This window comes from Myxocyprinus asiaticus, chromosome 40 (assembly GCF_019703515.2).
Source record: "Myxocyprinus asiaticus isolate MX2 ecotype Aquarium Trade chromosome 40, UBuf_Myxa_2, whole genome shotgun sequence".
NCBI lineage: Eukaryota > Metazoa > Chordata > Actinopteri > Cypriniformes > Catostomidae > Myxocyprinus > Myxocyprinus asiaticus.
The window spans coordinates 14,548,801-14,576,555 of NC_059383.1; the positions used below are offsets into that span (position 1 = coordinate 14,548,801).

Here is a 27,755-nt window from a genome sequence, read left to right on the forward strand (position 1 = left end):
AAACTATGAAGAGACATGCGCTCAACACGTGTACATTGTATAAGCCGGTAAGAACTCTGATTAAGAGGTTTACATACAACGCACAATAGTAATGGGCAAAAATCTACCAGTGTTGATCAGTTAATTCTCATGCCATTTATGGCCTTAGACTGATAAAGGAATGCCGTTTAATGCGTTTACATGACCACACACGTTTCTTGCTTATTGAACATAATCGGTATAAGAACATGCATGTAAATGCACTCAGAGTAGCCCCTAAATGAATTTGGCTAGAATTGTGACTCCAAACGGTCCAGATTCCAAAATCCAGTTGTGTTCTTCTTGAATACAATGGTCAGCCCTCAATATCAGCTCCAACAATGGGCTTCAGTATTACTCACCCAGTGGCCACCTCCCACATTTTGATGGTCTTATCCCTGGAAGCAGACACTATGTGATCACCGTTGGGCATGATGGCAACTGACGACACATTGTGGTCATGTCCTAAAGATGAGCGGAATATAATCGAGATTTAATGTGTGGCACAGGAAAAACACACAAGTTATAAAAAAAGATCAATAAAAACATTTTTAGTACCATGCATCCATTCATCAAAGATCAAATACAGCAAAAATGAATAAACATTTTTAATCTTGCTAAATTCAAATGACTAAAGTCAGTTACTTACCGATGAAAAGTACAGGAGCACCTATGGCATATGATTAAAGAGGGTCTCTGACTGTTATTTGAGTGAGAGATTAAAGCTACCAACTCGGTTAATCCAGCCCCAAATAAACCTTTACCCCTCCCCCAACAGCAACAGGTCCTGACTGAGTCACAACATACAGAGAGGGAGGATTCTGAATCACACTAATAAGGATCTCAATAAGCTAAGCCTTTATTAGAGGTGGCTGTGGTGCATGGTGGGTCAAAGGCAATTCAAGAAAGTTCTTCCATGAAACAGTAGCTTTGAATAACAGTTACTGATGTGGTATCAATGCTGACAAAACCGTGGCTATTATTACCATGCATGGTCCTGATGCACTCAAAGCCCTGGAAGTCCCAGAGTTTGATGGTCATGTCTGCAGAGCAGGAGGCCAGCAGCTTTCCAGTCTGGTCAAAGGAGATGTCCTGCACGGAGTCAGTGTGACCCTTCAGTGTGCGCTCAAAGTCCCCAGCCTCATAGTCCCAAACCTGCACAAAGACAAATAATAGGAAAAGCTCACACATTTGATTTGAAATGAGCAAAGTGAGTTTTTGAGCAGAGTGGCTTATAGGTTTGAGAACCCATAATCAGGTTGATCAATATCAAACTAATCATACCAAAGCCAATACTTAAAAAAAAGGGCTGATACCATTATGATCATATATTGTGTCCATTACACAGTACTGCTATGCCCAAGACATAAAAATTACAGACATCAGTAAGCTTCAAAGGGACGATCACTGCAAATGGCAGAGAACACAGTGGAGATCAAATATATGGGACCTAGATAAAAGGGTGTGCAACAAAATGTCTCAAGTTGAGATATCTCTTTTTGAACAATATGTGTGTCTTGACACGGAAAAAGGCACAAATAAATAAATAAATAAATAAGAAAAGATCTGATAAAAATGCAGCCAGAGAGGCTGCAGTGCTGTCTGGTGTCCAGAGAACTGCTCACTGTGCCGTTGCCCTGAGAAACCAAAGCATCACGATTCTCCATGGAGACAGTCAGTGGGCATTTTCCAAACTGCATTTTTGTGCCCTTGAATTGCACTTAAGGAAGGGGATGCCACTCAAAGAGTCGTTCCAAACAAAAGTAAGAAAGTTTATTTTCACAAAGGGCCCTTTTACAAGACTTTTAGTGAAGGGTACATTCAAACTGTAATGCCATGCGCTCTTTAGAGAGCCCACATCAAGAGCTTTGTCCTTTGTAGTGAGTAGGTCATAGGGATGATCACTTTCGATTGGAATTCGCCCAGTGACTCAGCAAAAAAGAACGAGAACAGACGGATTTGAAAACCGTGGCACAACATTATGTGGTGTATTATAGTATGTCCATATACACCCAGCCTATCAAAGGGGTCTCAAAATGTATACAAATTTTTAAAACAGCTAACAGACCTTTATAGTGGCATCCTCTGAGGCGGAGACCATGATGCTGAACACAGGATGGAAAATTACGCGTGTGACAGGGTTTCTGTGGCCGCTGAGGGCGTACTTCTCAGGCGGGCGTGGGATCCACTCTTTGGGGTCTCTCTTTTGGCTCACGGGGCCTCCTAAAGTGATCTCTTCCTTGGCTTCATTGAGCTTTGACTCCAACTCCATAACCTAACAAAAGCCAGGAAACTCTAAGGTTTAGAGTGTTTATACTGGAAATGTAACAACCAATATGACCAAGAAAATATCATTCTAAAGAACAGACATTTACAATCATCAGATAAATTAACCGGATTTGTTTACAGGAATACATAAAAAAAAAAAAAAAAAAAAAAAAAAAAAAACTAACCTTTTTTTGTAATCTAATGACTGAAGTCCATTTCTTTTCCAATAGGCCTGCATACTTCTTATCCAACTCCTCGTTCTGAAAACATGCATTGGGAGAAAAAGGGTGAACTTTTGGTAATAGCATATACTCTAAAATTACATATTACAGGCAAAAATGACAATGTCACCAACTAATATAAAGAAATGGCACACAACTATCTGTATATTATAAAAGCTTAGTAAGACAAACTAATTACCATATCTAACTCTGCTTCCTTCTTAAAAACAGAATAAGCCTCTTCATAGCCATTGGACCGGAGATAATCTGCTATAGCTCGATTTCTGAAAGACAAAGAGATGTATTTTTAGACAGTAAAGTAAAGCCCTAATAAATATTTTCAGACTTCCTCTATGGGAACAGTATCATGTTCTACTAAAGAGTATGTGTGCATTACGGTTGCTCTGATATCAACATTTTGGCTTTGATACGATACCAGCCCTTGTACCTCGGTATCGATACTACAGTGTAAGTCAGAACTTTACATCCACCTTAGCCAAATACATTTAAACTCAGTTTTTCACAATTCCTGACATTTAATCGTAGAAAACTTTCCCTGTCTTAGGTCAGTTAGGATCACTATTTTAAGAATGTGAAATGTCAGAATAGTAGTAGAGAGAATGATTTATTTCAGCTTTTATTTCATTACATTCCCAGTGGGTCAGAAGTTTACATATACTTTGTTAGTATTTGGTAGCATTGCCTTTAAATTGTTTATCTTGGGTCAAAGTTTTGGGTAGCCTTCCACAAGCTTCTCATAATAAGTTGCTGGAATTTTGGCCCATTCCTCCAGTCAGAACTCGTGTAACTGAGTCAGGTTTGTAGGCCTCCTTGCTCACACACGCTTTTTCAGTTTTGTGCACAAATTTTCAATCGGATTGAGGTCAGGGCTTTGTGATGGCCACTCCAATACCTTGACTTTGTTGTCCTTAAGCCATTTTGCCACAAATTTGGAGGTATGCTTGGGGTCATTGTCCATTTGGAAGACCCATTTGCGACCGAGCTTTAACTTCCTGGCTGATGTCTTGAGATGTTGATTCAATATATCTACATAATTTTCCTTCCTCATGATGCCATCTATTTTGTGAAGTGCACCAGTCCCTCCTGCAGCAAAGCACCCCCACAACATGATGCTGCTACCCCCATGCTTCAGGGTTGGGGTGGTGTTCTTCGGCTTGCAAGCCTCGTCCTCTTTCCTCCAAACATAGCGATGGTCATTATGGCCAAACAGTTCCGTTTTTGTTTCATCAGACCAGAGGAGATTTCTCCAGAAAGTAAGATCTTTGTCCCCATATGCACTTGCAAACTGTAGTCTGACTTTTTTTTGGCAGTTTTGGAGCAATGGCTTCCTCTTTGCTGAGCAGCCTTTCAGGTTATGTCAATGTAGGACTAATTTTACTGTGGATATACATACTTGTCTACCTGTTTCCTCCAGCATCTTCACAAGGTCCTTTGCTGTTGTTCTGGGATTCATTTGCGCTTTTCACACCAAACTACATTCATCTCTAGGAGACGGAATGCGTCTCCTTCCTTAGCGGTATGATGGCTGCGTGGTCCCATGGTTTTTCTACTTGCGTACTATTGTTTGTACAGATGAACGTGGTACCTTCAGGTGTTTGGAAATTACTCCCAAGGATGAACCAGACTTGTGGAGGTCCACAATTTTTTTTCTGAGGTCTCGGCTGATTTCTTTTAATTTTCCCATAATGTCAAGCAAGGAGGCACTGAGTTTGAAGGTAGGCCTTAAAATACATCTGCACATAAACCTCCAATCAGAAGCTAACTTACCAATTGTCTAAAGGCTTGTCATCATTTTATGGAATTTTCCAAGCTCCTTAAAGGCACAGTTAACTTAGTGTACATAAACTTCTGACAATTAAAAGTGAAACAATCTGTCTGTAAACAATTGTTGGAAAAATTACTTGTGTCATGCACAAAGTAGATGTCCTAACGACTTGCCAAAACTATAGTTTGCTAATATTAGATCTATGGAGTGGTTAAAAAAAATTAGTTTTAATGACTTAAACCTAAGGGTATGTAAACTTCTGACTTCAACTGTAACTCGATACTTAGGCAACAAATAAAAAATATTTTTGATGAAATTACACAAATTATTGACATAAAGAACTGCATAAAGCCTTATAGATAAAAATTATGCCTTTTCTGTTTACATTTTTCTGGATTCCATGTTAAATGTTTTAACGAAATGTTATGATCAAATTACGTTTAATCAAATATATAATGTACAGCTTTGATCAAATGAAAATATAATAATTTATTATTAATTATTTTTGGTAAAAAACAAAAAAAGATGCTTTACAGTATTAATAAAAACAAATCTAATTACCTGAGGCTGCCATGGATGAATCACAACATGCTGATATTCAGTACTGGTATTCAGCATTTGTGATATTGCTTACAGATAATAATATTAATAATATAACAATTTAAACATTATATTAATGTTATTAAGAGTATTATTGCTACTATTTGGAATATTACACTTTTATACAGTAGTAATATTTTTAATTTCGTAATGTCTTTAATTTCACGCATCCAGTTAAATCAAGCACTCGTTTCAACAGGACTTTTATTTTGAAAGACATTTGAAGTTCTTCCTGTTTGTGAAGAGTTCGTTATATCAAGCTTCCCGCGAATCGCAAGCCGAAATCTCAGATGAAAAAGGTCATTTGAGAGTTCACAGCCATTTATACACTCAACACACTGCTCTGTGGCTCAGCAGATGTATACTATTGGACACACTGTATGAAAATCAAGCAGTAGTAGTGTGTTGTGTGTGTGCATGTGCACCTGTGTGCCTGTGTGTATGAAGGAGACGACAGCAGAGTGGAGCCTCTCATTCATTCATTCTGTGGTGCGCAGCGCATGTGAATATATTATTTAATTCAATTACATCACTCTGCTGTTTAATGATCACACTTGGCCATATCAAGACTTTTTTATAATTATTTTCAAATAGTCTTTGATTTCATTTCAAAACTCTCACATTACATTACATTTTGCTAATGGCAGCATACTTTAATTTGGCACCGAAATTAACACCAAGATGATATCGTACCGTTTGAATTTTTTTGGTATCACGATATTTCGTTAGTACCGGTGTACCGCGCAACCCTAGCTTGCATCACCCAAATCGCTTTAGATTTAGCGCATGCATGTATGGTAAGTGATCAATTTTGAGACTGGACTGACCACATTACCAGTGAGATAGAGAAGTCGTCAATATGTACTAGGTCTGGTCACAAAACTAGATCCATGCAAACCTTACTAGGCACATCAAGACTCATTGTGCATAACCATCATACAGATGCGAGGCCATTCTTCTGAAATTCATACAAAATTTCATTTAAGCATTTCAAGCATTTTGGTGATGCAATACTTGTTTCCATCACTGAAGGAACAAATCATGTAATTTGCACTATAAAGTAATAAAGACAGGCTGATAATCGGGTTGACCAATATTTTTTCTGATATTCACACCTTTCTACTATCGACTCAAGACATTGTCACTTTGTGTTCAACATGAAACAACAGTGTTCACAGGTAAAGTAACCATAGTTTAATAAACTGTTTGCGTAATTATGTAACAGCCATACATCCTCAAGTTAGAAACACATTGTATTTTAAGCTTATTAGCTAGACAAAGCCCAAAACAAAGATGAAAATAAATTTGCAAACTTTTAGATTGCAAAACAACTAGGAAAGTTCCATCCCTTAATGGTGGAAACCAAAAAACAAAATGCCCAGGGAAGGAAACAAAACACAGGGCACTTGTAACCATGGACACCTGCCACTGAGGATGGAAATGGTCACAAAAGACACAACAAAAAATGCCAAAATGGGGGACTTTTGCTCCATCTCTTGGCACACCTTTAAACACACAGACTCTCTCTCTCTCTCTTCCTGTGCTTCATGTAAATGAGCCCTTCACCTCTTCAGATGCTGAATATTTCATGAGCTGGCCAATGGGCTAAATTTAGGTAGGGATGTCAGCACCCCTGAGATTAGCTTTAGTACCAGCAAATGTTTTTATTGAAACTGAGTCGAACAGAATCAGAATGAAAGAATGAAGCATTAATTTTCTTGAAAAGTGAAGTGTGTTGTTTTTTAATGTTAAAATAACTATAAGCAACACCATTCGTAGGGTGACTTTCTGAAAAGTATAACATTTAAAACGCAGGTTTACACAAGCACATGTGTTATACAACAAGTTTGTGTAATCAAGCTAAAGTCTTAATTTGTCTGTCCAAGTATACATGACACAATGCAGAATTAAATATCTAAAGAAAGGACGTCAGCCAGAGACTATTTAGCCCGAGACGGAGCACTTGTATTACAACGAACGCTAGAAACGGAAATCCTCTCTAATAGAGCCAATCGCCTTTTAGATACAGACATCATCTGTCAATTAACTCCAGAACGTGCATGCGCATTAGCTGAACCAGCCTGAAAAACAGCATTTTTAGCGTGATCTGAACAGCTATTTTTTTTTTCTCCCCAATTTGGAATGCCCAATTCCCAATGCGCTCTAAGTCCTCATGGTGGCATAGTGACTCGCCTCAATCCGGGTTGCAGAGGACGAATCTTATTTGCCTCCACGTCTGAGACCTTCAATCCGAGCATTTTATCACGTGGCTTGTTGAGCGCATTACCATGGAGACATAGTACGTGTGGAGGCTTCACGCTATTCTCTGCGGCATCCATGCACAACTCACCACACACCCCACCGAGAGCGAGAACCACATTATAGCGACCACGAGGAGGTTACCCCATGTGACTCTACCCTCCCTAGCTACCGGGCCAATTTGGTTGCTTAGGAGACCTGGTTGGAGTCACTCAGCATGCCCTGGATTCGAACTCGCAACTCCAGGGGTGGTAGTCAGCGTCTTTACTCACTGAGCAACCCAGGCCCCCCGGTAAAGAAGCACTTTATGATTTAATTGTTCTCAGATTTTACAGCCGATTTGAAATATGTTATATGATGGTAATCTTGACCAACCTTTTTGGAGACTTTGGTCATTCCCCATTCAGTATATAGAAACTGTACTTGTATGCTGCTTTTTATCCATAGAAAATAACTGCCCGGGAGCATTTGCAAGATGACCCCAGAGTGGACCGACTTGCCTTAAAAAGGACTTTGACATCAGCTGAGGAAGTGTTAAATACATGTCTTTCGACACACACACAATGGCGAGGCTAAAGGCCGAAACATAATTTACGCAAGTACGCAAACGCAGATGCGAGCGCTTGGCCAACACGTGGTCCTGTTGTACATACATTACGTGCGGTCTTGCACTGCTCTGGTGGTTACAAACCTCAGACCACAAGGGGCAATAGATTTTTAGGCGTGAGCATGAAACCGGATGTGTACAGTGGGTATCCATTCAGAATAGGCTTCCTACCGCTGCGATCACCGCGTCAATGGGTCATTAGCAGCTCTAAACTGCTAAGGGGCGCTATAACCATAAAATTTCAACAGGCTAAAGCTGAACGCCTCAGAGCTCCTTCTCCCAATGTAGCAACCATTCAGTTGGAGGCGGTTAGGGCAAGTTACGCTTGTTTTGCCAACCGCCATAAAAAGAAAAAAAAGAGGAGGAAGAAAAAGAAACAAGAACAAACACTGATTTGTTGGAGGGACGCAGCAATGGAGACCATGATAAACACTCTCCTGCAACATTCAACGTTTCACGAGGATGCCCATGTAGCGGACATATTTGTTTCCATTTATCCATTCACATTTCATTAGAGAGAATTATCATTTGTGAGTATTTTTATGTTACGAGCGAGCGTCATATAAGCTGCATATTCAAACAACTTCCAAAAACAGTGAAGACTCTAAACCTGAGCTTCCTTATAATGTGCCAATGGGCTAGCCCATATTTTCTATTTTTAAACAGGATTATCAAATGTGAATTCATTCATTTATATGTGAACCATTGCATCATACTGTATGTTATATTATCCTGGCAATAAAAACAAAAAGTGAACAGAATCATTGTTCATGGAATCAAATGAAATATTGTAAAATATTTTAATAGGAATCGCAATTTTTTATTACACATATTAGGCTGGAAGTGTTGTGATTACATTGTATAATATTTGTCTCAATACATGCGTTTGAGTTTTACGCTCCATGTAATAACCAGAAATGCTATGCAGTTCAAAACTGTACCTTACGTGCTTTATTATTCGTTATCTGTCTAGTATTTTATTAGAAGGTGCTATTAACCGATGTTGCCACAAAGCTCGATAATATTGATTATTTTTCTGAATGACTGTTTGCACCCATGTGTAAATAGCATCTGTGTCTAATGACAAACTGCACTGAGTATGTCGTTGCAGTGGCATGGTGCGTTACACCGCTGTGCCTGTACCTTGTCGACCCGAGTTCGAGACCACGTACGTCGTTTACATTTTCCCATTCTGTTTCCTGTCTCCACTCTGAGTAGTTAATCAGAGGTCCTTCGAGGACAAAAATGTCCACGTCAAAAAACTACCATAATAATATTATATATTAATATTATTTTCCACTTTCATTTTCATATCTACCAAATATTCATTTTCAGGATGCAAGTTTGTTTATATAATGCCATTACTGTTTTTTATGAAAAAAACAAACAAACAAACAAAAAAAAAATATATATATTTTCCATATACTAAATGCTAAGGGGATTTTTTTTTTGGGGGGGGGGGGGGGTTATCACAGTCTGGGATATGTCAATGATTAGCAACAACATTGATTTTGATGCATTATTATTTTTTGTGCAGTGTCAGATAAAAAATAAATAAATAAATAAATAAAAAACACACTCAGGACCTTAGACGACAAAAATGTCAGCATCAATATTATTTTCCACTTTCACTGACTTTCACGATTTTTTTACCAACATCAGTCCTGATCATAACTACCAAATATTCATTTTCAGGATTTTAACCCTTTAAATGCCAGTTTGTTTACGTAACACACACATATCTCTCAATACACACATACAAAACACACACTAACATCCATACCAACACACCCACACAATTTTAGCTGCATCATTTATTCAATTGGCCAGCAGTGCTCTATAATACAGCAAACAGAAAATGGGGGGGAAAAAGCATGTATTTGCACCAAAGGCTAAACATGAGAGAAATGGCGCCATCTTGTGGAAAATATTAAGAATTACAATTCTGAAGCCAGGGCTCCGGAATGAAAGCATAATATCATAGAATTCATGATTTTATGCTTTAATTGCACTGGGATCAAATATTGCAGTTTTAATGGGTTTTGATGGGGACATTTTTAGAGTGTAACTATTTTTTGTACACAGTGTATTATAGATGTATTTTAGGAACTGAGGTTGAATTATCAAAATTCCCCCAAAAATACATACCTTTGGCAAAATGTATGCTGTTGGCATTAACACAGCCAAAATGATCGAAAAAACTAAAATGAAAAGACAAAAATGTCCCGAAGGTCGCACAAGGGTTAATGTTTTCTTTAATAGTAATAATAATGTTTAATACATAAATATTTATAAAATGTATTTTTACTATAGTAATATAGTTGTAAACATGTTTTTGGGCAGAAAACAGATTTGATGTAATTAACCATAGTGTTACTACAGTAATATGGTGTTAATATATTAATAATTAACCATGTAAAATGTTGTGAATAAATGTGTATTTATGCAAAAAAAAAAAAAAAAAAAAAAAAAAGGCATGTTACATGTCAGCTGTGTACATTTTACTTCAAGTTAGGAGATAACGGAGTTCTCTGGTGACAATCGAACGCTTGAGGTGGCCGTTAAAGGTGGTCTATTATCTACCCCATCCCCCATGTGAACACAGACAAAAGTAATGTAGTGGGGAGTTGTGACACTCCAAAAGACTGAAGTAGATTTGGACGTTTATATTATTCACCCAGATCTTTGGAAAAATATAAGTGAACTACCCTCACGCTATTGTTCTGTATTAATGTAATTAAGATGAAATATAAACCTTATCATGTAATCATGAAAGCTGCTGCACTATGCAACTGTATGGCCTATGGTTTTACCTTTTAAATCACAATCGTGGCGACAAATATAAAGTTAATTGTATGAATTATATACAGTATAAAACCAAATGACCAACAATAATCTTGAAGGACACAGCGCAAAATGGAATGAAATGCAAATAAAAACCATTCAATACTGAAATAATGTCTGCATTTCTTTCGAATGTTGAAATTCATTTCAGCAATATCTATACTGTATATGATAAATGTTATTATACTGTATATAATCAAATATGTATTTGTTACAAATGAACAATAAGAAAAGCGAGATTCGATCTATTTTGCTGGAGTGCCAAATACACAACTGCTGACCTATCAGTCCCTGTGTTTATAGTCAAAGAACGTGACTACCTACTACCATCATTTACAGTACAACACGGGTTAAAAGCGTTGTTGTTGCATTTTTTAATAGGGCTAACAAATAAAATGACGAATGTTCACAATGTATTTTCATTTTGATTTTCAGGAGGATAATTAAATAACTGATACCTATGAAGAAACTGTTTTCATTTGTTGAAAAAGGCTGACATTGTAAAAAAAAAAATTTCTGTATACCAATTCACGTCACTGTATGACCGCCTCGCCATGTTTGTGACCAAAATTCATTATACCAGAGATCTTCTATACAGATATAACAACCTCTGCTTTTTTAACATTGGAGAGAGGGGGCTGCGTCCGAAACCAGGAAAATGCTGCCTCTGGAGGCTGTATACGGAAGTAGGAAGGGACCAAGGCATGTCCGAATCTGATGTTCATGTCACATCCTGTCTAATGAAATACCTTCATCTGATCGATTTTTGAAGGCAGCATAGATCTATCCAACACTGCCTATGAAATCCCACAATCCTGTGCGCACGGATCCACAGCGGTTGAGCTGAAGAACAAAAAATGCCGGCCGAAGAGGCAGCTGATTTGTGTATAATGTAAGTTTTTTCCAACATTTGATTTCATTTCTAGCGAGAAATGAGTATTGTATTTATGAAATATACAATTGGTTATCACCAAAACTCTCTTGATTTTGTTCTAGATTATTAGACCATTTTGGACTGGTTGGATGAATGAAGCAGATGCGTTACCTTTAGTGGGCACCAGAAGGCATTAATTAGTTGCTGGTATCCTAGCAACAAGGTGATGTTACACTGCCTCAGTAGCCTGTCCAAAACTAGTTTCTGGAGGTGCCTTCATACGCAAACGCAGTCTGTTGAGTCACTGACTGATAGGGCAGCGAGGCAACAAGACAGCTACCTTTTATTACGGACGCAGCCAGCATAGCGGTCAACTAGCGTGTTACGACAGTAGGTCACTGTTTGTGGATACCATACAAACGAATGGGGAGAGCCATAAACTGACACCTACCTGACACAGGATTTTCCATGTCTTCTCTTTTAAAACAGCAATTTTATCGTAGTAAATGCCACACACAGTTAATTCCAAAAGGATTTAGTGCAAAACATGTTGAAGATTAGTGTACAGGTGGTCAATTCATTAAACGATTAATTGTTTCCTCACAAAAGCAGTTTATTCAGAGCAATGAAGCATCTCCTACCTAGGCATCCATTAAAAAAAGCGGCCTCTGGTCTCCTCGCCAGTGTACCACCCATAGAATGTCTATGGGACCGCCACATTATGCTATTTTAGGCTAAGTTTGTAGTCTCCTATATGCAAGAAGGGTTCTGCATCTACATTCAATGTGCTGCGATTCCAAGCAATCACTATCATTCCAAACAAAACAGCCAGGCAACAATGATAAACATCCATATGTGCATGTCAAATATTTAGCTGACTTGATGAAATTGCCTTTCACCAATATTTAGGCCTAGCCTCTACACAAACCAAACACACATTCGTAATACAAAAGTTTCTTAAACACTATCATCGTTTAAATCTGAGTGTGGGGAAATTCACAGGTCCCAGTGCACCCAAGACTACCCAGTGACTCCTTGTGCCATCTGAAGCATGAAGATTGCACAAGGATGGTCATGCAATTATAAACGCATCCCCCGCTCCTCAGTCATGAGGTTTTATGAAATATTCAAGCTAACTAGCTGTCGTAGGAAGCACCCTGAGGCACAGGTAGCCGTTCTCTTTACTAGACATTTCTGCACTGAGCTGACGCACAGCACTGCATAGACTGCAGATTGAGTCAAGAAGAGCATCTGAATCACCCAATCACTGCTAAAGGATAACTGCTGTATGTGCAGGGATGGGAATTGTAAAGAATTAAACTATTCTGATTCCTCTTAACGATTCTGGTTTCTAAATGGTTCCAAAATCTTTTATTACTTTTAAGGAAGAAATATTTGGAAATGCAGTTCTTATCTGATTTACTGCCCTCAGCAGCCTGTTACCATGTGATGAGATCATTTAATATTATAACAGAATAGATTCCTGCAAATGGTGTGTTTACACATACAGAATATTTATGATCCTCAGAATAATTGCCTTATCTAATAGTTATAGAGGTGATAGCGGCCCATGACAGCATGTTTTGAGTGAGTGTTTGCAGTTGCACAAATGAAGACATGGACTCACAATTCATCTCGTTGCCTCTGTGACAGCACCATTTTGGCAGGAGGGTGGGGGTGCTGTCTTTGCCCCAAGCAGGGAGCTATCAAGCTGTCCCGAGCTGCTCCTCAGCAGGACGGACTGTGGGAGGAGATGACACACAATGTCTTGCTCAAAATTACGCTGTTTGAAACACCTTCAGCTTGTGGCTCGGACACTTCTTCCACAGCGACACGCCAGACCAGAGCAAAACCGATGACCCGCTGGAACTATCAACAGCCTGATCCACTTGCCATCTAGAAAGAGAATGGAAAAAACGAAAATTAATTAGAGAAAGGACCAAAACCAGTTCATACAAGACTAAAGTGAAGTGGCAATAAATCTGGCCTTGACCTGATTTAAATCCAAATTGCCCTGAGTCAGTTAAGCCAGACAATAAACCTTTCTAAACACAATAAAACAGAAAGTAATTACTCATCGGCTAGCATTTTTGCACATTCTCCAATTTACACTCAGTCAACTGATTTGTGCAGCTGCTCTTCTGCCCATGTGCACAGTAAAACAGTCATCCAGACGAGTGAAGAGTAGTGGGATGGGGTGGGGTGACTGAGACAAGACTTCGTAATCCTTTCAGTTGGTTTTGACGGCCCAAAAATATCTACTGTGTGGTAATCTGTGTACACTGAAATAGCTTGACGCAGGTAAAAAATATCTAATCTGGCCTTCAGCGAAAGAAATCTAGACATGTGGTGATGTTTTGGACTTGGGAGAATACATTTCTAAAGCTATTCTTATGGAGTTTTGTGTTCCAAGCTGAAGGCGACTGTGGCAAGCTCACAGGGGTTCTAAATACAATTTTTGTTTAATTTTTATACACAATTTACAATCATATTTAATCAAACTACACAATGATCTCTAAGACTTTATAGATATTAGTTTAATTTTTTTCTTCTTTTTTTTAATGCATGATTTCCTGTAAAGCTGCTTTGAAACGATGTGTGTTGTGAAAAGCACTATACAAATAAAAATGACTTGACTATTCATAAAATAATTAGCACTTTCACAACATTTTGACTTGGATGCTTATGCTGTCCAGGTCCTGTGCAGCTTGTTACAGTCAATTCAAAACTGAAGTTGGCCTTCATAGCCTGGGCTAAGGAAAATTTCTCATGACTCTGTGAACCCTGTCAACAATGCTTTAGGTCACGCAATAATGAGCATCACCAAGTAAGGGGAGTTTGAATGGGAAAGGAGCCTCACCCTGAACCTTACCTCATACATTCAGATGAAAAATAAAGCAAGCACTCAGCAGAACATGACATCATCTTTCCGCAGCCATGAGGTTTTATGGACAATCTTTAATCCCATTAGCAGATCAGGACTGTTAACTATGGTAATCGAAGCACAGGCCTACTAGGGCTGGGCGACATGATGATGTAATCGGATATCGACGATGTCTTACAAAGATCCTGATGCTGATTGTGAACAGATGATGATCGACAATATCGGGAAATGGCAAAACCATGGATCTGGGAAGTCGGCAAATATATTAAACAGTGGCCAGGGTGTGAAACTAGCACCCGTCACCCGCAAAATGCAACAAGGCTGAATCCAGTTCACAAGCTCCTCATCCAAATGTATTTAATGCGCGAGTAATTTTTCTAATCTACCCGCAACAGGCGGGCGACCTGTAAGACTTCTCGGAGTGACACATGACAAGAAATGCTGTTAGTCACAAAGACACGCGCTTGAAGAAACACACTTTATTATATTTTTAAGAACAGACAAATGAAAAGCCGTCAATGCTTGTGTCTGATTCACTGTTTGTTAAGAGGCGTACAGCACGAGTCTGTCATGTGGAACAAGCGCATGTCGGCGTGCAGCGCAAGCCTGTCTCGTGGAACAAGCGCATGTAAAGAGTTTTCACTCTTTTTTCTGTTTCATTCGTCTGAAAACTGTTTGCAAGTTTAATTCGTGTGAAAACTGTTTGCAAGAACAATGTCGTCTATAAGAATGCTGCAAATTATCTCTGATCATATTGGGAGATGCTGTGAGCTGAATGCGCTTTATTTCCTCGCGGTTGGCATGCATTGCGGATTCCTACGTAATGCAAATGGAGCCGTTGGAGACGGTAAATGTTTGGATTTGGGGAGTTGGTTAAATAAGATTTTTTGATCACTTTGTTATTTTATTGCTTTATTTCGTTTAGTTTAAAGTGCAATTTGAATTTAGAAATTACTTATGTTTTTCATGTTTCAATAAATGAAATACATTTTTAAAGCAAAAAAATTAACCGACCCTCGGCAGGGGGGTTGACGATATAATCGTATATCGCAATATTTTTTAAGGCAATTATCGCTAAAATATTTTTTACATATCACCCAGCCCTAAGGCCTACCTAACCAAGCTCTCCTTTTTTAACCATAAATAGACGGAATTATTCAGAATGACAGGCAATATAAAGGCAATATTTTCATCAGCTCACCAGGTACATGCAGTGTTTCTCCTATATGCATTTAGCTGCGCAACCCTGCTGCTGAAATATGAGCGGCGATGTTAAACTTTGACATGGTTTATTAATATTTTTTACGCAACTTAACACTTGCATACTGGGTTGTATAGCCATACATGTTGGGTCGTGGCATACTTGAATAAATGTGCAATAATTTCCTGAATAAGAGTAAATGCACCCTCTTCAGTCCACTCTTACATGCTGTTGCGCTGGCTGGGACTGTCTTTCACTTTCATTTGATTGGCACTTTTTCTCCGCAAGATCAAGTGGGGCAGATGCGCTGTCAGTCAACTTCATGACACCGCGGTTTCCATGTACACTTGCCAAACAAAAAGACGACAAATTACTTGGTTAATTTGTTTGTGTTAATTTTGAATAAATAGTTTTTTTTTTTAAGTATCAGAAAGAGCAAGGAGCGTCCACAATGCGTTATGTGGAAAAGTTCAAAGTAATGAGTCTCTTTTAACCTCATGAGGCCCGATTGTGACTGCTGTGTGCATTTTCCATTTCCTTTTGTGATTTGTAACAAGTAGCACCTAATAATTAAAATAATAATAATAATAATTCTAGCGCAATTAGTTTTCCTAAAAATTGACATCCACAAATGTGGAAAGTGGGACTATGTTGTGAAATTATTCTTGGAAACACCAAGCTATAGAAAGTCAGACTTTTTTTTTCATCAAATTGTTTATTATGTTTCCAGAAGTGTTGTTTATTCATGTTTTTGAGACTTTACATACATTATAGCTGATTTTCTGTTAAAATTTTTGCCTGTTCTACATCTAGACGATCGGATCAGGTACGTCTTGCTAAAAATGCAAGCAGTTCGGCAAAGTTATACACACAACTAGCTAACTGAATCAAAGTCATGAAATCAGCCTGTTAGCAAGAATTAGCAGGCTAGCGGCTACCTCACCCTGCTGCCATGGAAACAGTCAATAAGGCTCTGTACCGCTAGCTAGCAATCAACAACTCCGACATCAACACCATTGCTGTTAATTTATGTACTATTTAGTTAAACGTTTTTTTTAATGATCCATAGGGCTGTCACAGGCAAGAAAGTGTTTCTTCTTCTTGTGATGTTTATTTGGCGGTTGGCAATCCAGCTTATGGTGCATTACTGCCACCTGCTGAGCTGGACTGTGGAGTGTCAAAAGAAAGTCTTTCAGTGGAGTCAATGTCCGCTGATGAAATGTGTGAAATTTCATTGAAAATAGCTAACACACACCTTATGTGGGATTAAACTGAGTCTACTTTAAAGGTAGCTTACCGTCTGGGGTTTACTTGTAAACAAACATGTTATGTTTACATTAATTCTTGAGGTCTAACAAATATGTGAAATCCCCGCCCCCACCTAATGGTAGGAAATTTATATTGTGATAAATATCTATATCGAACGATATGAAAAAAAAATATTGCAATAATATTTTTGGCCATATCGCCCAACCCTAGCGCTACGTATAACAAAGCCAAAATAGTACATCCACACGTGTTTGTGGGATCACATGAACAAAACTGTTTGTCTTTACCATAAGTGAGTCTCCGTTAAACTTCACTGAGCAAGTGAATGCACATGCATCTGTGTCAACCAAACCCATCACAAATGAGAAAGGAAGCAGAATCATTTTGATTAAACTGTGCTTTGCAGTTTAGTAACTGTGCAACATCATATCGCAATTAGGGCTGCAACTAACGATCATTTTGATAATCGATTAATCTAATGATTATTAGAATGATTATTCAACTATTCGGCGATTAAGCTCTTAGCTGATTATTCAGCTTGTGCCCTGATTTAAAAGGTTGTGCTAAATGTGCTTACTAACAATAAAGAGGACAAAAACATCTTTTCAAAATACCTCTAAATGACATTCACTGAATTAAATGGAAAAAAAATACTTAAGTTTCATACAGTAAAGAAATTCACTACAAAAAAATCCTATTGTTATCGTGTTTTTGTCTTGTTTTCCATTTAAAATTTGTCTAAAAATCCTTAAAACAAGATACATTTACTTGAGAAGAAACATATAAGATATTTAGACTTGCTTTACGAGAATATATCTTAAATGTAAGTGTATTTTGTCACTTGGTTATACTTCTGCAAGTGCAGTAAAGACAAAATATACTTGTATTCAAGATCTATTCTGTAAAAGCAAGTCTAAACATCTTATATGCTGCTTATCAGGTGAATGCATCTTTTTTAAAAGGATTTTTAGATATTTTAAAATATTTGTATTTTTAATATTATATTCAACATTCTCAGATAACAATTTTTTCTTCAGCAGTATAGCTGCTAATAAAATGTACGTTGCTTTAAAGGTGCTATATGTAATATTTTAACTATACTAAATCATAAAATGACCATAATATGTCATTAGAGAAGTTGAAATACTGGCTTCTCCATTAACAATGCTACAGCCAGTATATTCTACTTTTAAATTTCCATTCCTGGCCGGAATTTCTGTTTATGTTTTAGCCTGTGTGATCCCGCCCACTGCCCACTCACCAATAGTATTTCAACACCAACAGGTTGCCAGATTTGAACAAGTTTGCAGGCTAACAACACTGCATGCTGCAGCCATGGAAGCCAGCAAACCAACAAAAAAACAAACTCTTTCTTATTAATAAAGCTGCGTATTGCCAATTTTCTTGACGATAAGAAATGCACAGTGACATATATTATGACTCAATAAGTCGTGAGTCATCACATTATAGTCTAGCTGCAGCAAGCGCACGCACGAGGGATGAGCGTCCCTGTGACAGTGTGTGCATCAGTCGTGTGCAGTTTCAATCTCTCCCCCTTAGATCGGGACACTTCACACAACTCATAGAAGAGGTGCTGACCGCACAGAGCAATGCCGGTTTCGGAGTTTGTAGTTATTTACATGATCTGCTTTCATATTATTTGAACTTTAATAAAGCTATAACGCATTAAATATAACTGCATTTAAGATGTAACAACGGGGTGTTTCCTTTAAAGAGCTCCAGGTCCACTTATTCCCCAACGAGAATGTATGTACTTATTTTGTATTTTTGCATTATAACTCCCTCATACCTTGCGATCTACATCACCTGAAGCTGTTTGGAAAGTTTAGAGCATCTGGACAGTGAGTTGTGTAATTCTTCCTCTCCTCAGTCAGGCGCAAAATGCGGTGCTGCTCTCACACGTCATCATTAGAGTTTAATGTGATCTCATGTTATGTTAAATTAGATCAAACGACTACTGGACAACAAATTTGTCGAAAACGTTGACTAATCGTTTCAGCCCTAATTGCAATTTCAGTTTCAATGTAATTAACTGTGCAGGTTTATGGATTTCAAACCAATGTCTCAGAGGTCAAAGTCTGCAGGTTTTAAAGCGTTTTAGATGGTTTCACCTCATCATGTAAGCACATGTTGTTAGCAAGAGTAAAAATTTTGTTGTGAAATTTAGCATTATGGTAAGAATGATTTAAAAACAAGTAGTTGTTTTTTTTGTTTTTTTTTACTATTGTCAAAGCTCCAAATAAAGAGAAAATTATACAAGAGGAATTATTTTCAAGTATTTAATTCACTGACAGAATTACCCAAATATAGACATTACAATGTGGTTATTTAATACATCTTCTTGATTTTCCCAAAAAATGTACTATATCGTGATACATATCGTTATTGTGATATAAAATTACTTATATCTTGATTTACGATTTTGGTCATATCGCCCACTCCTACTAACAAGCTCATGACATACAAGGGAACAGTGGTGCACTGAAATGTTAGCCAGATTCAAGATTACTTGACCCAAAACACGTGGCCATAATGAGATCCAATAACCATTCAGCTCCACTCTCATAGATTTGGCGAAGCAGTGTCTAGACCAGGGGTCGGCAACCTATGGCACACGTGCCAGCGTTGTTTTCCTTATTACATCATGTGTTCTGAAAGCAAAAAGAAACAAATGAAACACGGAATGTAGGCTGTCATCCACACAGCCTGAACGAAGAAATACGGGCATGTTTACTCGCGCGATTAACCGAATGTGAAGCGCTGTCGGCTCGTGATGCGTGAATGGCTTGCATGCGCTGCACGAGTCTGTTGGGTATACTGCAGTCTCGTCACATTTTAACTTTTTGTTTAGCCTCCCATTCAGCTCATGAAAACACACTGCGTGATCATGAGGAAGGATTACTTCAAGATGTAGATTGGAATGCAGGTGCGGAATATATATAAATAAAATAGTCAACTCCTCTCTCGCCGTTGCTGGCTTGCCACTAATTACCCCTCCGCGCGCCAATCCTTGCTTCCTCGTGATCGCACGGCGTGTTTTCACCGGACCATGTCGACATGTTAATTTTACTCATCAAAAAATTTATGCTTTTAAGTAGGCTAGGTATGCCATTTTTTTAATCTGCTGATTAAGAAGGCTATTTTAAATGAGGTGCCGACTGCTTAACGTGTTAAACTATCTTTTATTCTGTGTGCACGTCATGTTTAGAATACATTAGGTTTACTGTAGGTTACATCACAGTCCTATTTTTTCTATCCAATGGCTACTTTTTTTTTTTTTACATCGTAACTTTTATTGGTTAACGTTCTTTACCAAACAGCTGTCATATTAGATCAATGGTTATTGCACGACTGCACAGTGATATATGCGCAACTTTTCAGCACATTTTTTTTTCTCTCTTTTAGATTTGGCTTAGTCTACCTGTTTATTATTTTCAACAATGTCCTGACTGTTTTAATATGTTAAGTTTTACTTGGTGAATTCCGAACAGGCTATTTGGGTTACGCTATTGGTCCTGCACTATTCATTATATTGTTTTCAAATAAACCTGTAATTGCTAAAGGTGATTGCGTGTCATGTTCTGTATTTAATGTACAATGATCATAATGCAAAGCGAGCACGTCGCAGATAAATGCCCCTTTTTAGTGGAATTTAGTGTCAGATATGGAATAGATTAAGTATTTGAAATGGGTCGCATAAACACATTTTTTTTTGACTGTTTTCTGAAGATTGGTTTCGTTTTAGACTAGTCGACTCCAAAAGTTTTGTTTAAACGTCAGTGAAATTAGTCGTTCCGCACATCCCTAGTAGACATAATATAAGAAATATTTAAGATCCCACACAATTTCGTGATCAGTAATCAAATAATAAAATTTGTGACATTAACTGTGTTAAAAAAAATTTTGTACAAAAGGACAGGTTTTCTTTCATTAAAGCACTTTCACATGATGCTCTGTGAACATTCACATGCAGGATCATGATTATATCATAATCATCATGTTTGCTATACTGCTATGCTGATAATATAATTTCTTCATTTGTAATGAAAAATAAACGGTACAGCCACTGACCAGGAAAACAGAAAATGGCACTCCATTGCCGACCCCCTGGTCTAGACCTACTTTGTCAACTTTTTATACCTTCAGCTTCAAATACAGTGATTAAATGTGTACTGATCTAAAACGTTTTGCAGAGCGCAACAGTTATGGTACTACCTGAATGCAAATGTGTTAAAACACTGAGATGTGTCTGTGAGCTTGTCATATAAATAAATTCAGAAGTTAAAAACGTTAGAAAAGAAATGTGTGTCAAATGTCATTCTCGTGACAATTAGGCTATGCTGGGTACAGCAGGCAAAAATAAATCAATCAATCACATCCTTCAGAATTAAATTTCACTGATGACGTCACGAGGAATGACGTCCGATGGAAGACCAGATTGGGCCTAGTAATCCAAATTAATTAGGGCGGATAAATAATCATCATTAAACAGGGTAAGGACACGCCCACGTCTATGAGCAAGAGTGATGACTGCTGAATGATCTTGCTGCGTATGTCTAACGTTATCTCAACCTGTCATAAATGTAAAGGTGGCGTTGCCTTACCGGAACTGAGAACTGACAGTGTTCATTAGTGTCTGTGCAATGCACTCACGATTATATGAAGTTATACTTTATTCTCATATAATTATTCCAAGAACACTCCATCTTGAACACTGAATCAAAACATTATGGCACCCAGACAGCTTGTCAACGTTGACCATTTTTTCCCAAGCTATAATTATGAACAGCTAGACTATTAATAAAGCATGAAATACCACACACGCCCTTGTTGACAGACTGAATAGCACACGATCATCATAACAACAGTGGAAACATGCAGTTCTCCACCGGCATCGACATGAAGCAGCTTCGGCCTCACCTCAACCATCACAGGCACACCCAATCCCTAATATTACCGACACCGGCCATTTAAATATGCCTTTAAAGGCTTAACTGAAGCTATTTAGTGCGATAGAGCGTTTTGATACACGGAGAAACAAATGACAAAAGCTGTTATTACTTATTCAGCAAGTTTAGTGCTGAGTAGCTGCTAACGTTCGCTAACATTAGTATGGGTCAAACCACTGCCTTCAGGCCGGCTGACACAAATGTCACTCAATTATGTAAATTCATTTAGTGAGAATTAGTTATGAATACTGTCGTCGTGTCTACGTTTGTATGCAAGTTATGACATTAGCCGGCGTTAGTTTCCATCTCTCTCAGATATTCCCACCCTTATTTTGCTCTAACGGCCTGTCCGCCATTTTGAGTCAGTCAGGCAGGCGGCGCAAATTTCACCGCCACATACTCACTTAAACCGACTCACTTTCACCAGACTGCAGCCAGCGACACATACCGAGTGTCCTTACCTTCTTACATGAAGCGTTTCTCATCTGCCAGGTCACACCAGCAGGTAAAAAAAACGAACGAGATATGTCTCTTCTGAAAGTCCGGCTCAGTCAGCGCTGTTTCTCCTTGATTTCTGCACCGCATAACCGTCTACTGATGACGGACACGCGCACGGTGCTGCCGGGGGCGCGCCCGCCTTGAGGAGTCACAGCAACCTTCAGCCGAGACTGCGGATGAGTTACATTTTGCGAGCTTTTGGAATGGGTTGATTCAGTAAACATGTTTTTGTGTCAAAACGGCAGTAGTAGGTTTAGTTGTGTTATTTACGACTACTATAGTTTAAAATATGGATTTTCAAAGTATCAATATTTGTAAAAATTCATATATTTGCCCAGATAGAAAAACGTTCCCGACAACTGGGTCAACCTCAACACCAAAATCAGCATGTTAACCAAGTTTCCACACAAATGTAATAGTTAGCCTACTATAATAAATATTATTACTACTGTAAAACCGTTATTAAAAAGAGTCAAAGAAATGACAATCTAATATTTTGTTTAAGTGTAGGCTACTAAACTTTCATACAGAAATTTGAATCCGATAATGGTGGCCAAAGACTGTTTATCCCAAGACGGAACCCTTGTATTAAAATGAATGGGAGATATTGAAACGCCCAATATGGCGGAATTAGAAACGGAAGTCCCGCCTTAGGGTGGGGGGTTACTGGGACATGTCACATATTCAAGTGGGAAACAAATATGGAAGCCAAACTTATACAAATATGCAATGAACGACAGCAAAAGCTCCTTTTCTGTTGTACCTGTGAATATACGTGATATAAGTGAATTAACTTACATCAATTATACACAACATATATGATTAATTAATGCAAGGTATATCTAACAAATTATTAATTAATTTGCTTAAAACAAACCGCAAAGGGTGAGTTATTAGTTGACTGTCATATAACAAATTAATATTACTGAAATAAAGTACAGAAGTTGAAATAATTTTGGAAAATCATTGCTTCCATCATCTTTTGTTGACACGCCCCTTCCATCTTCACAACTCAGGAACTCGTGCGTGGAACGTTGTTATGAACCATACGCGACATGGACGGGTTAATCCATTGCGCATCATCTCCAGGACGAGAGCGGGATCCGACTTGGGTTTGCTTAGCTCATTTGGCAGCTGCCACCCCGCGCCACCCTTCTGGTCCCGCACCTGAGCCAATCACCTTATGTTATGTTAATACCAAAACTGCTATTAACATGGTAAATAACAGGTTTGTGTACCTCCACTTAGTGCAGAACTATGAATCTGCATCAATGTGTGCAAATTGTTTATGGTAGGTATGGCATTGTCATTTAATGAATTTTCATCTCAAAACATGGCATGATATTTCTGCTTGAGCCATTATTAATTCGATTTTGATTATGAAAGATTAATGATGAAAGTAAACATGAAAATAATATTTCTGTCTCAGCGCTGTTGTGATACACATGTCTAAGGGATTGTTCACCCAAAAATGAAAATGTTCTCATCATTTACCCACCCTCATTCCATCCCAGATGTGTATGACTTTCTTTCTTCTGCTGAACACAAACGAAGAGTTTTAGAAGAATATTTCAGCTCTATAGGTCCATTCAGTGCAAGTGAATGGTGGCCAGAAACTTGAAACTCCAAAAATGACATATAGGAAGCATAAAAGTAATCCACAAGACTCCGGTGGTTAAATCCATATCTTCAGAAGTGATATGATAGGTGTGAGTGAGAAACAGATCGATATTTAAGTCCTCTTTACTATAAATCTCCACTTTCACTTCCACATTCTTCGTGCATATTGCCACCTTCTGGGCAGGGAGGAGAATTTCTGTCTGGGATGGCCTGAGGGTGATTAATTTTCATTTTTGTGTGAACTATCCCTTTAAAAAGAGGCCACTATGTGATTCGATTGCTTTATTTGTGTTAGCACATTTCACAAAGCATTTTGTCACAATGCAATAATAGTAGGCTCTTTCTTGGCCTATACATTCATTGAAAGCATGCCAAACTCAGTCAGGTCTGAAATGCATGCATTAGCCCTCCATTCTTAACACTGTTCTGTGGCCCTTCAGCTTCTCAGCTATACAGATACAGTGCACAAGAACAAACGAAGTTAGATATACAAAGGACCATAAACAGTCCAGTTTACAAATGTGCAAAACCATTAGTTAGATACACTCAGTATCATTTAACAGCAAGTTACACTCATGCTTTTAAAGGGAGTTAAATTTTCTTTAATAGATCTTGAGTTTCATAAAGTCATAAAAAACTAGAGGATCATCTGGCATGTGGGCAAGAGTAGTAGTTCATTTGCACCATTTCGCGTTTTATTTTATATTTATATATTTTAAAACGTAGCTAGAACACTATTTCAAATGCACATCTTAGTTCACTTTCAGTATTTAAAGTCTTTTTACTAGGTAAATGACTTAGGTTTCTTGAGTATAACTTATGTTATTCCTGGTCCTCAGACAGATCCTGCAGATCCTCCATTGACTGCACATCATTTTGTTGGGGTTTAGACAGCGGTGTTGTTTTCTGGGCTTCAGTCCTGAGTTTCTCAAGGTCTCTGTTACTTCAGGGATTAAAATATATATATATATATATATATATATATATATATATATATATATATGTAAGAGAGAAAGGCAGAGAAAAGTTAATATAGAGGTGAGAACAGAGAGCAAACAGGATGTCATGGTTGTAATTATTGATGTTATCTTTATAGTGCATAAGAAATCCAGTTGAATTGCTTTAAATACACTTGGTCTGTAAAGTACACAAGTCTGTAAAAATATTTCTTACCTGAGAGGAATAAGGACAATGCCAGTGACAAGGTTTAGCTGCTCCACTATCCACACATGACTTGGAGCATTCAACTATATGAGGAAAAAGGAGCCAGGAACAGAATCATTCATGATTATTATAAAACAGATGAACATCCATTGAGAGACACTAAACACTATACATATAGTGGAGTTCGACTGACATTGAATTTTGCCAATATGATAACCAAGCAGGTGGAAAAGGCAGATAAGGATTATTTGGATGATAGTCTTTAAAATAGATTTATTTAATTTAAAAAAAAGTATTTCCTTATTGTGACAGGCACAGAGGCAACATGTGTCCAAAATTAATACAATCCTAGATGCAGTTTGCTCAACCAAAATAACCAGAAAATACACTATAAAGTAAACGCTGTCATATGGACTAATAAATCCAGTATGAGCAGTTATTTTCTGGTATTCTGGCATTATTTAATAACTTTTCTTCCTTTCTCTTATGCTTAACAGTATATTTACTTAACATCAAAACTTTGTTTTTAACATTACTTTAACAAATTGCCCATCCCCCCCACCCCCCCCAATTGCCGTTGGTTGGTTCCAAAAAGTTCCAAAAAGCAACTACCGGCACAGATTAATCGGTAAAACCGATATATCGGTCGAACTCTATTATAGAGTACTGTTCATAGCTAGTTCAGTTCTAATTACATACAGAGTGATTGTAAGGCACTTCTATTTTTGTAAAGCTGCTTTGGAAATATTTGTGAAATACTATACAGTTTTTATCAATAGTAGGGCTGCAACTAATGATTATTTTGATAATTGATTAATTTGATTATTTATTTGATTAATCGATTCATAGGATAAATACTGAAATTGTATTTTATTAAAATATGATTTTATTTTATTTTTTCAGAAATGATAAAGGGTGTAAGAATTTGGTTCGATTAACAGTACTGAATTCACAAACATTCTGAATCATGAAAAGTTAAGTTTGAATGTATTATTATTTTCAGGACATATGCAAAACAGTTCCTCTTAACAAAAAGTACTGTTCATTAAAGAGTAAAATTATTAATCCGGTAAAAAAAATAAAAATAAAATCAGCCCAGCAGAGGGCAATGGAGACACCAGAAATAGAAATAGAAATATTAATTCTGATCAGCTGAAAAATACAGAATTATTAGAAACATATGCTTGTACACTGTCACTGATTGCATACATTTTACATATTTTAAATTAATATTGTAGGTTTTAAAACATTATTATTATTGATTATTTGTTTCTAAACTATTCTTTTCAAAAATATGTGTATGTTTATCCAGTAAAATAATGTTTGCCATTGTGTAAATTCACAGGTGGTGGAATCAGACATTACATATGGCATTATAAGCAGGACCATCAAATATCAGGACCCCTTAGCATTATTATAGATTATATTCAGCATTATATGCAGTTTAATACAGTTTAAATTCACTCTCGCGCTGAAAACAGCATCTTTGCTTATTGTAATATAAATGCACTGACAGGATGAAGAGAAACCGTTTGAAACACTTTAAAAACCGGTACAGTTGGACCTCCGAGACATCAGTGTGATATCCATGAAAGCTCCACAATTGATTACACTGAAACTGAAAGCACTGTATGATGCTGCACGAGCTTAATCTAAATGATTTCGCTCCCTTTCTCAATTGCCATCGGTTTGATTGAAACGGATGCGCGCGCTCGCTTGTTCAGTGAAATTTAAAGGTACACTCCGTAATTATTTCCCCATTAAAAAGTTTTACTCCTAAAGGAACTAATTATAATTTGTTAACATGTATAAAATCATGACTACTCACATGAGATCTCTAGTTATATCAGTAACCTTTTAAAAGCGGTTTTATTCTACATGGGGCAGGGGCGCCCTCATGGGGGCTGTCATTTTACAATCACATGACCAGCTGAATACTACTCACTTAATCTCAGTAACCATCTTGTTATTGGACACTTTCACTCATGGATTAAATTAATCATGGCTGATTGTGAATAGTGAATTTCTACAAATGCATCTGTAACCGAAAACAATTGATTTTGAACGATGCTGCATCCACACAACCAGGCATCACCGTAAGTCCAAGATGACACAAACTTTTTTGTGAGTGCACTTTTAACGCTCGCTTGTGGTGAAGACAAACAGTTTTGTGAAATACGCACCCGATTTTGAATTCATAACATGTATACATTATAAAACATAGAAAATAGCAGTAAAATGCAAGTTGTGTGCTGGAGAGAAACAACTCAGGTGCATAAAACAGCACAATCAATCTCAACGCACCTGATGCAGTAACTGCTCCACATTAAACTGTATGCTTATGATATTCCTTGAAGTGTTTGTAAAGTGCTCTCGTGCGTTGAACAACTTGGGTCATGTTTTTTCCGCTTCAACTGGTCTCCGGTCTTTTTCAAGTGTTATCATGCAACATATTTTCAATGGCCTGTAAAGTGGCGTCACTGACGGAGCTTCTTCGTGCTCGCCGCACATATCCAACTAATCGATAATGAAATTTGTTGCTGATAATTTCCATTATAGATAATTATCGATTTTATCGATTAGTTGTTGCAGCCCTAATCAATATAATACTATACATACTGCTGTGTAAAGACAAAACACAGTAACTTCTATATTGTCAAAATGTATTTATG

General features: G+C 37.6%; 2 protein-coding genes across 7 annotated transcripts in view; both read right to left on the reverse strand.

The window, feature by feature from the left end:
• The window catches only part of LOC127430723 (lissencephaly-1 homolog B), a 31,634-nt gene extending 9,210 nt beyond the window's left edge, over positions 1–22,424 (reverse strand). For 2 of the 5 annotated variants that reach the window (XM_051680721.1, XM_051680725.1), the window contains exons 1-7: positions 22,263–22,424; positions 13,105–13,373; positions 2,707–2,791; positions 2,472–2,546; positions 2,087–2,293; positions 1,005–1,173; positions 381–483 (exon numbers count right to left, since the gene is read on the reverse strand). In XM_051680721.1, coding sequence (XP_051536681.1) covers positions 381–483; positions 1,005–1,173; positions 2,087–2,293; positions 2,472–2,546; positions 2,707–2,791; positions 13,105–13,136 — 671 coding nt within the window. In that variant the 5' untranslated portion in view covers positions 13,137–13,373; positions 22,263–22,424. Of the gene's footprint in view, positions 1–380; positions 484–1,004; positions 1,174–2,086; positions 2,294–2,471; positions 2,547–2,706; positions 2,792–13,104; positions 13,374–15,787; positions 17,297–19,361; positions 19,504–22,262 lie in introns of those variants that run through there. The other 3 variants (XM_051680723.1, XM_051680722.1, XM_051680724.1) reach the window with 3 other exon arrangements.
• A 1,769-nt stretch (positions 22,425–24,193) lies between these two features.
• Positions 24,194–27,755, reverse strand: part of LOC127430722 (clustered mitochondria protein homolog) — a 32,985-nt gene continuing 29,423 nt past the window's right edge. For both annotated transcript variants that reach the window (XM_051680718.1, XM_051680719.1), the window contains 2 exons: positions 25,093–25,166; positions 24,194–24,862 (listed from right to left, as the gene is read on the reverse strand). In XM_051680718.1, coding sequence (XP_051536678.1) covers positions 24,742–24,862; positions 25,093–25,166 — 195 coding nt within the window. In that variant the 3' untranslated portion in view covers positions 24,194–24,741. The remainder of the gene's footprint in view (positions 24,863–25,092; positions 25,167–27,755) is intronic.